This window comes from Acipenser ruthenus, chromosome 7 (genome assembly GCF_902713425.1).
Source record: "Acipenser ruthenus chromosome 7, fAciRut3.2 maternal haplotype, whole genome shotgun sequence".
Taxonomy (NCBI): Eukaryota; Metazoa; Chordata; class Actinopteri; order Acipenseriformes; family Acipenseridae; genus Acipenser; species Acipenser ruthenus.
The window spans coordinates 33792199-33802931 of NC_081195.1; the positions used below are offsets into that span (position 1 = coordinate 33792199).

A 10733-nucleotide genomic window follows, 5' to 3' on the forward strand; every position below is an offset into this window, starting at 1 on the left:
AGTAGCTATTAAATATTGCTATGCTTAAAGTAGCTATCCATTTTAAAGCACATACTAATAAAACATTGACTTTTCGTGTTGTCTATAATATGCGTGCATGTGTCATTTTCTGGGGATGGCAAAGTGTGTGGTTTTTTTTGGGGGGGGGGGGGGGGTACTTGATTATTAGCAGAGCTACAGTAAAAAATGTTAGCTAGTTATTTATCAATTAAGTTATTTTTATTTAAATTTTCTCTGCTCTCCAGAGTCTTGGCGCTCAAAATGAAATGTGGAAAAGGCCCTCTTCCTTCCAGCTGAGGTATGACACAGGCCCGGTTTTTGGGATGGAACCGCGTAACAATCTCGCGTTTTGATTGGTCCTTGTCTGTCGGAGGAATATGACATCAACACGAGCTTGGAGGGAGGATCTTAAACTTTGAAACGAAGCAAAGAAATATTGTGCTCGGAGGAGAGGAGTTATTGTTCTACTGCTTGCCAGGACTTTTCAAATATAGCAAACGATGGGTGAGTGTTACTTTATATAAGTTATAATTTTATTCGCAAATGTTAGAATTGGTACCCCTCTTTAGATAGCATATTTCTCTAATTGTTTGCGTGATTTATTTTAATTGCAATACTTGGGCCGCTTTGAATTTAATTACATCCCAAATATTGAGGTGTTTTGTATATTAATAACATTCCATATATTGGGCCGCTTTGAATTTAATAACATCCCAAATATTGTTCCGCTTTATATATCAATAACATCCCAAATCTTGGGCCGGTTTGTATATTACAACATCCCAAATCTTTTTATATATCAATAACATCCCAAATCTTTTTATATATCAATAACATCCCAAATCTTGGGCCGGTTTGTATATTACAACATCCCAAATCTTGGGCCGGTTTGTGTTTTAATAACATCCCAAATCTTGGGCCAGTTAAATATGTTTTTTTCTTTCTAAATGGATGACTGATATTCTCTGTCGGCTATTAAACCAATGATATTAAGAATATCAAGTTACTTTCAGATATGGCAGAAAATAGAGAGAGAAAAAATCGCCCTCGAGGTGAAAGGGAGAAAAAAAGGAGGTATTTTGTACAACAGTGGCGATCGATCAGTGAAAAGGTATGTTTCATTTTCAATTTTGCACAGAAGTGGCTATGTAGTATTAGCAATTCTTAACATGTCTTTAATGTTTTAATAGACTTGTTAAGTAATACTTTTATCAAATCTAGGAATGGATGTTCACTGTCTTGTAAAGCCAAAGGTTTATCTAAAACTGGCTAGTAGCAGTGCCAAAATGTGTTTAAAATAATAAATTTAGATGGCTCTGTACTCGCTCCTAATTTTACTTTTTTGCAGCTTGTAGTAATATATTTAAGTTTATGGTTTAAATATAAAGTTGTATGCATTCAAAGCTTTGTATTTGTCAAGTTTAATATTAATAGGGATGAATAGTCTAACATTTATTCATGTTAGTGTTCTCTTGTATTCTGTATTCACACATTTAACATTATTTACCGTTTTATTAATTTAAAGGATGGTGCAAACCTTGTAGTACTTATAACTATTTATTTAACCTATTGTTTAAAGTAATATTAATGTGACAGTATTATTTATTTCTTAGCAGACGCCCTTATCTAGGGTGACTTACAATTGTTACAAGATATCACATTATTTTTACATACAATTACATTTTTTTTTACACATTATTTTTACATACAATTACCCATGTATGCAGTTTGGTTTTTACTGGAGCAATCTAGGTAAAGTACCTTGCTCAAGGGTACAGCAGCAGTGTCCCCCATCTGGGATTGAACCCATGACCCTCCGGTCAAGAGTCCAGAGCCCTAACCACTACTCCACACTGCTGCCCTATACAGTATCTGTTTAATGCTTAAGCAATTTTTCCTATTTACCTCAAATCCTTTCAATGATACCCCTTGCATAACTCAAGTCATTTCTTCTTTCATGTTGGTATGTGTAATCTTTGACCTGTGCTACTTATTGAATTTTCTGTTTTGTCAATGTGAGGTAAACTGCTTGATTAACTACATATCTTTATTTACAAGCCTTAAATACAATGTGAATGCTGTTATTTTCAGACAAAGAAATGGTGTAAGGTATCTGAAGACACCTATGGGTCTTTGCCCCTCTGTTTTTCAATTTGGGTAGATTTTACCAAAAAAGACACCAGGCCTGTCTGGCACTTTTCAGGTATTCTGTGTATACAGGTTGAGTTCGGTTCCCAATGTTCTGGTGCTAGTTTCACAAAGCACCTCTAGCACTTGGCAGGCTTATTTTTTTTTACCTCTTTCAAAAAAATGTTTTTAGATAAACCAATAAAGTTTTGTAGAAATCTGCCTAGTCTGTATGATTAAAGGATAAATGTTGTGTTTCTTCTTTCTTTTATTGAAGCATTTGTATTTGGCAGACTGCTACCTAGAGCTGCTTTGTGAAGTAGCCCCTAGTTCCCAGCATTCTGTTTCTTTTTTGTTAATTTATTTTACTGTAATTGTTTTACAATGTTCATCCTAACACATATGTAGTTTGTTTCCTTGACAAGTTTTTCCACAGTATTTAATGACATTTTACTTTTTAATGAGAATAAATCAAATATATTCACACCAACGTGAATGACTCCATCCAACACAAGGTATTTTGTGTTCTTGTAGTAATAGTGTATTAAGGTGGTTGTGTGGGCAACGTTTCATCCATGTTTTACTCGCCGGTTCATATGATAAAAATGTTTTTCCAAATTATATAGGTCCAGATTACCTTGAACATTTTTGGGATGCACCCAAAAAGCAAAATCTGCTTGATTTCTTTGTCCAGCAAAAGAGAATTGGCCATTTAAGTAAGCATTTTTCATTTAACTTCAGGTTCTTAATGCTTTTCTTAATTCTTTTGATATGTGACTTATCCATATTTAATGTAGAATCCACTTGCTTTATTTTACAGTGGTGGCTAAATGTATTTGGTAATTGTATCGCATTTGTGTACTAGAACATTATGCAAAGCGTATTCCTCATTCCTTCTGCAGAGCAAAGACCAGTTGAGGAGGAACAGGGACAAAGTTTTAAATATGTAAATCCAAATATGGAAATTGCATATCTCCGTATTGTTGTTCAGCGATTGCTACTGCAATATGGTAAGAGAAACTACTTTGTTCCGTTACAAACATTTAGCATGATCATTTTATGTATTTACTAAGATTTCATTGTGTATTCAATATGCTTTAAGAAATGTCTTATCATTACTTCATTTTGCTTTTATTATGAATTGCTTTGCTTTTAACCTCGGTAAGCTAAAAATTAGTTCTGTGGCTTATACACAACATATGAATTGGAATTTCATGTTGATTTGCAGCAAAACTCAAAATATGGAGGTTAAACATTGAACATTTCCAGGTTTAAGATAAGGAAATAGGGGGACTTAACCAATAATCCATTAGCTTAAGTGAAATGTCATTCATGTTTGTGTTAATTACATTTCAATGTTCATCACCTTTTAAACATATTTTTATCGCCTGTTTGGTACTTAATCATTCATAAAATGTGTTCTATTTTTTTTAAAACATTGTTGTTCTAGTAAAAACCACTTACAATTTGGACAAAGTGTCCTATTTAATGCAATTTAAACCTCAATGGTGGCCTGCTGATCTCCCCTTTGCTTCACCAAGTGATGGTAAGATTGATTTTAATAGTTGTCAGCATTTTATTCCAACATTTATTTTTGTGTATTTTTAAAAACTGTAGTATGCATTTTGTTTATCAATACTAGTCCTAAAGAAAAGTTTTATCAAGTTATTGATTTGATCTTTGGCATCATGGTATATACATTTGCCACTCATTACCAAATGTTAATATCTTTAGATATGTGTTTGGCTCATTGTTTTTAGTTTCACCACATGAATAAGTCAGTCTCGTCAAAGTTTGCATTTTGCTGTTCAGGCGTTTGGCTGTGTGCACTTGTTATACAGTACGTCATTATCACACAACCAAGCATGTAGTATCTGCTCTGTATAGTGCACACAAGATGGGCTGAATGGCCTCCCCTCATTTGTAACCTTTGTTCTTTCTTAAAGATGTTCACTTTCTGCCTTTTTTATTCTAATGTAGGGAAGTGCAACAACAAAAACACAAGAAAAGTGCTTGGGTCTGAGGCACTGAAGCAAATAATAGTGTCATACAATTGGTACTACAATCTTGTGCATCACCTACCTCCCTTGAAGTAAGTAATGTTTATATTGTATACTTTATTAAATGTATGTACTAGTGTCATCATATTTTTATTTTTTTTTGCTTAAACTTAACATGTATTCACAGTTACTTTATGTTCCACATTGCTATGTTTTATCACAACTGTTGTATTTCTTTGCCAGGCTGGTCAAGATGACTGTGTCTTTCTTGACGAAGGCAACATTGTTAAAAATTTGGAGTGTTTCTTTGAAAGCTGTGATGCACAGCAAAGGGAAGTGGATATGTCTCCAAATACCTGTAATGCAACAATGGGATCCGAAGTCTTGGAACAGCAATTAATCTTTCTGTTGGAGGTTATTTATTTTTTACATATTGAAACACTTAAATTAAATTTACCGTATTGTATGGCATGGTTTTGGAAGTAGTGTTTGCAGTTAGGGTGGCTGACTTGCTTGCTGGCTGCACTCACTTTATTATGGTCATATTATTTGAACAACCTCTGTTTATCTATATTTGATCTATACTAAACACCCTGTCTTTTACCTGATTTAGACAAAAATGTACAAAAGGATTCTTGAATTTATGTACAACATGAGCTGGGATGAATTGACAGGGATTTCAAAAATCCTTTCCACAAATATTGAAGCCTCTAGACCACTCAACCCTCCCAACCTGTCTGCATTGCTGTCAATGCCACATGACAACATGTAAGTATTTTTTGTATGTTATGCTTATTGTATTGTACACTAACAGTGGTTAACATTTGTTTGTTTTGTTAAAGGGCTTCCCCATCTTTGGGCTTCACAGCACTGGAGGTATCGAAAGATGGGAATTGTTTTTTTCATTCCATTGCGCTTCTCGTAACGGGAGAACATGACAACAGCAGCTTATTCCGGCTGGGTGCAAGTCTCCATGGAATAAATCACTTGGACCATTACCTGGACACAGTATGTTTGTTTATTTCCATTATCTGGATTACAAGTAATGGTACATGTAGTAATGTCATAAGTGCTTAACTTTTCCTGGTCTATCTGCTCTCATTTAATACAAGGTTATACATGCGGTGCAATATTTTTTTTAATCTGTTAAATCAATTTTTTTCTCCTCCTTTAGATTTACTGTGGGTTAGGAGAAAACCTCAGTGATTTGATGTCCTGGATCAGTAGCTTCACAGCCAGAGGCATAACCTCAGATTTGGACACCAGCAATCCAAAGGAGATGCTCAGAGTGGCATTGCAAAATGAATGTATGGAGACTCTGCTGGATGGCGCCTATAGTGGTTAGTAGCATATTCTGCCATCTAATAAGTTATCCTATATCTTGACATCTTTAAAATGTTATCAAGATTGTCAGCTTAGCAAACTTGGTACTCCTGATCAATTAAGTTGTTATAAAGTGAGTAGTACAATATTTGAAACAAGTGGCCATGCAATTATAAAAATTATACATTAAGTCGTCATAGCTGTAAAAATGTCAGTTGACCTTTTGGGGCTTTTGATTTGTCCAGTGGGGGAGTTAAAAGCTGAATTGTCCATTTTTAATTTTTACAGATCTAATATCTTTAAATCATTAATTTTAACTTCCCACTCTTTTGCACAGGCGTCTTTCAGAACCTTATCATGGCGGGTTGGCTACAGGCATCTATCCAGCCTCATTTATCACCTGGCACTGTACAGGTCCACAATGAGGTCTATGCACAAGCATTGCCACCTTGCTCCTGCTACACTGGCACCAGGAGAGAGCTCCACATCTTGTGGACTACAGCTGATCCTACTTGTCAAACCCTTAACCACATTGTGCCTCTTCTACCTACAAATGGTATTTAACTTTATCCCAATACTTGTTTCAACTAGTTGTTCTAGGAGTTATTGTTTAGAAGATATTGTTTCTACATAATCTATTCATTCTAGATTTTGTTTTCCCTTTCTGGTTCCCTTTTTTTTTTTTTCCTGCTTCGTATACATTTTGTAGGTTGATAAACACATTATGTGTTCTATTTCCAAGGCAGCATTATTTCCCCTCTTTTTAAACTGAATAGAATTCCACACACTAATATCTAGTGTGTGTGTTTTTTTTTTAAACATCTTTTAAAATTGGTGCTTTGACAGAACTGTTTCAGAATTGAGGAAATGGACTGATATCCTTAAAGCCATTAAATAACATAATGAAATGTAAATTTATTCCAAATGGGCAGTAATTGTGGCATTATTGATAATTGTCTTAGATTACCAAATCCAGCACCCGGCAACAGATGAAATCCCCGGCTTGACATTGCGCACAACTTGTTCACATGAAGAATGTATTAGACCATCCCCAACTTCTGTGGATGGAAAATGGGTCCAATGTGATTCTACCAAGGGGTAACTGTTAATACATAAACCAATATCATTTAGTTATTTTTGGGCAACATCACAATGTTTCCCACTTCCCTTTCAGATGCTCACGGTGGTGGCACTGCATATGTGTGGGCATATTTGACTGCGAAAAAAAAAATTCATTTGTTGTCAAATCCAACACATGCCAGCATACAGGTAACGATTTATTACAGTATAATTGAAAATACATAAAGCATTTGCTGTAATTTACTGGAGATCTGCCACTTTGTACATGCTATGTCAGTACATGAGGATAAATCGCATGATACTTCCAAAGGAAGTTGAGCTACAAACAGGAATTGTAGTTTAAGTGTTGTCATTGAAATATTTATGAGCACGAATTTCAAACAGCCAAATGATTGAAAAGTTATTTTATTATAATTAATCATATGTATATATCCATCTGTATACTGTAAAATCTAAAACCTTCATTTGTATAATAATATAGCAAAGTACTGGCTTTTTCATTTTTACTTCCTGTGGTTAAGCGTACTTCACATCTATTGGACAGTAAATACTAAACAGACACAATTGGTTCAAATGTATTATCCACCAAAACAAGGCAATTTAATAATTTGCATCGCCGAAAGCAACCAGTCCTGCAAATGCTGAGAGCCAGTCGCAGCTTGTCAGGTCTATGGTAGCTCAGACACAGCATCTTTCAATAACAACAAACCGAGACACGGACAGTTCAGTAATATAGCTCCATTCAAATATCTGGCACTGTTCAGAAACTAAAGCCGCTCTGACAAGTAAAGTTTAGTTCAATATAGTTGTGTGATCCTTTATGAATTTTTGGGACTATTTGACAAACTTATCAGCGCAAGGCTACCTGATGAGTTATCCTTCCCAAGCCTTTGGCTTGGGAAGCATAACTCCAGTCACGGTCAAGTAACGCACGGTAGAGCCTTCGATAAGCACTATTGCTTAATTAGGTGTTAAGTTATGTATTACTTGCAAAAGCTAAACCTAACATTTTACTTTTTTTGCAGTATTTCACTGTTTGGCAGTCAAGGGAAAAGAATCGGTCTAACTTCTTTCTCTGATGCAATGACCCTGGTCCCCGGAAGAGAGCTAACTAATGGCATTGTGGATGCCTGCATTGCGTAAATCTGAAATTTAAAATGAATTTTCCCTAATGCATATCTTGTCTGTCTACAGTTGTAAAATTATGTCTAACTATGAATCTATTGGACAAATATTCCAATTGCATATATTTTGTATTGGTTTGTTACATTTTTAAATATCTTGGTTCATAATGAATTGTTGCATCCATTCTTAAATACAGTACCTCGTGTATGAAGATTTGTATCAGTTTTTTCTTTGAAAACTTACTAATGTAACCATCTATAATTGGAAATTTTAATTGTGAGCTTGCATGACTGAATCAGTAGTAATAAATGAATGTTTCTATTTTACAGCTGTGTCATGGAAAGTGCTTTACTGCCCCACAGTGTTGCCCTGTCCAGTCGGGTGTCCCTCGAGTTGTTCTCAGGGAAGCGCCCAAGCCACCGACGGCTGAATTCACTCCTCCCACAAAACCTTTCCCGTTTCAATACCGTAATGCTTCCAGTCCTTCAGAGGTAATATTAAAAACAGACTTTCAGAGAAGGATTTACTGGACAGTATTGCAAATCTTGTGTTTTATACTGTAACACATTGGTTTTAAATTTTAGCTCTACTTTATTACTCCATAGATAGTGTTGGGACTTGTGCTGTTTTGCAATGTACATATTCCTGAGGCTGTTTAGTGGTTATACATTATCTGTATTTTTTTCATACACATTTTTTTTTTTCATGTGCCTATCAGTTTGATAACAGAAGAATAAAAGATATACAATCAATTCTATGCAAATTCAAACTTATTCTTGCCTAAGGGAATCTTGGTTACTATACAGTCTATCCTTTATGTAAGACTGATCTTTTAAATTTCTTCTTTCTCTAGTTATAGTAAACTTATAAAATAGCATCATCCTAAGTGTAATATTTAACTGATACGTGGAATTACACCCAGGTATTTCTGACCCTGATTGGTGTGTTTGTTTGTTTTGTTAATAAATTTTTAGGTATGCATTGATGAGCATTTTACTTTTAATTCATATTGGTAAATTGGTTTTAAAATTAGCACCTTAAGCCTTTATGGACAAGGTTTTTTCCAAATCTAGATGATGACTGCTACCATTCTCCCTGTTTAAAACTGGAGACTTTTATACTTCTAAGCAGTCTCTACATAAACTTATTGTATCATGATCAATCTTTTTGTATTTGTTTTTTCAGTCATCATTGGTATCTGGTAGTGTTGGAGAAGGAGTTTAATGGTTTTGTGGGATACTGCTTGGACAGTCTAAATTGCGATCGAAGTGCCAATCGGTCTGCAATAGAAAGGTAAGTGATTAATCAAATCTATTAAGGCTTAAGTATTGCGGAATATGTTTGTGAATTACTTCATTTATTTTAAGATATACCATTCTTAAGATTTCTTTATCTTGTATTACTTTTTTAAATAAACAGTAGCTTTCATCTGTGACATTTTGTCTTAATGTTTCCTATTTCAGGTGCCTTGTGTCCCAGAAAATTGTCCAGTGGGTTTCTGTTGAGGTAAAGAAATAATTGGCTTGCAAATTTAACTAGTCTAGAGTAGAGGAATCTAATGACTACTCGCAAACTACAGGTTTGAGTTCTGCAAGTCTCTGCTTGTGGTGGGCTTTAGTGTTATAAGGAGCATACACAAATTAAAACTTGTACTAACGTATTTAATAAGCCATAAGCTTATGTATACCACATGTGTTGCTGCTATAATTTAATTTATTTATTTTTTTATTTTTTATATAGTGTTCTCAACAGAACAACAGTGTGGACTGTGGGGTTTTCCTCATTTCATTTCTTGAAGTCCTTGCTAAGGTTTGTCATTCAGTAACAGTACTGTTCCTTTCTGAATTATAACTCTTGCTACATTTGATAGACCTATTGTCACATATCTCTACATACCTGTTAAGTTTTTCAATAAAACAAATTTAGTAATTGTAGGAGTGTATTGTAAGGATGGGTGGGCCGTGCTGCATGATGTCTTACTGAGAAGGGTATTACCAATATCATTGGCTTCAGTACTGATGGGGTTTGTAATATGTGTCTTTTTTGTCTTATGTATTTTATAGTCACCAACTCTGGAACTTCAGAGAGTGAAGACATTGGACATTAACAACCAAAGAACACACTTGGCATCACTCAGACATGCATCATAACCTGAGAGGCTTGCTGTTAAAAAATTGCCAGTTTCTGTTAAGTTAAATATTAAAAATAACCTTGTCTGATCAGTGGTTTTCAGTCTCAGTTTTATTTTCATTGTTATAGGACTTGGCATTTGTGAGGGGCTATAGTGCATTATATAGTTCGCAAACTAGTCTCACAAACAAGTGACATGCATTATCTTAATCTCTTGCACACCTTTTGTTGTCCCCCAATGTGAAAAACCAGTGTGTTTTTAGCTATAGATTACAATTTTAAGTGAGATTTTTATTATTTATTTCTTAGCAGGTGCCCTTATCCAGGGCGACTTACAATTGTTACAAGATATCACATTATACATTATTTCACATTATACAGATATCACATTATTTTTTACATATAATTACCCATTTATACAATTGGGTTTTTACTGGAGCAATCTAGGTAAAGTACCTTGCTCAAGGGTACAGCAACAGTGTCCCCGCCTGGGATTGAACCCACAACCCTCCGGTCAAGAGTCCAGAGCCCTAACCACTACTCCACACTAGGCATTACAGATTAAAGCGATGGGTACCTATTCTGGAATGTCTTTTGGAGCATAAGGTGAGTTGCTCCAATGACTGCTGTTCAGCTGTCAAACAGGAGTATGTACTCATTTTATAGGCTTTCAAAGCGTCAGACTTTTCCTGCAAAAAGGATACCCATTTTATGTGTTTGTACTCGAAACGTGTTTCATGAAGATTGTTAAATTTAAGCCATATCTTAAATATATGTGGTAAATTGTCAACATATATTAGGCCCATACTGTTTTTTGGAATATACTTATTTTCGCGTGGAATATGGCTGCTAGGGTACCAATTAAAATGGAATATGGCTGCTCCAATGGAATTTGAGTGCTGAGTGAATTAGAGGCACAGTACTAATCAAAAATGGAATCTGGGCAAA

The 10733-nt window shown here is 34.9% G+C and overlaps 1 protein-coding gene across 7 annotated transcripts; it reads left to right on the forward strand.

The window, feature by feature from the left end:
• Window positions 1-325: 325 nt before the first annotated feature.
• LOC117972777 (uncharacterized) lies at window positions 326-9874 on the forward strand. Of its 7 annotated transcripts, none has more exons than XR_009329137.1 (19): window positions 326-504; window positions 1014-1111; window positions 2754-2843; window positions 2993-3137; window positions 3578-3673; window positions 4108-4219; window positions 4371-4541; window positions 4741-4895; window positions 4970-5135; window positions 5302-5467; window positions 5788-6006; window positions 6413-6548; window positions 6625-6719; window positions 7556-7669; window positions 7985-8146; window positions 8841-8948; window positions 9119-9161; window positions 9396-9464; window positions 9719-9874. XR_009329137.1 is itself a non-coding variant. In XM_059026820.1 (5 exons), the coding sequence occupies exons 1-5, from the start codon at window positions 7968-7970 to the stop codon at window positions 9803-9805; spliced, it is 486 nt and encodes a 161-aa protein (XP_058882803.1). In that variant the 5' UTR covers window positions 7676-7967; the 3' UTR covers window positions 9806-9874. The 7 variants fall into 7 exon arrangements, 1 of the variants encoding a protein (XP_058882803.1); XR_009329136.1 differs by having other exon boundaries at window positions 3030-3137; XR_009329139.1 differs by lacking the exons at window positions 326-504; window positions 1014-1111 and adding an exon at window positions 1118-2642 and having other exon boundaries at window positions 3030-3137.
• Window positions 9875-10733: the final 859 nt, after the last annotated feature.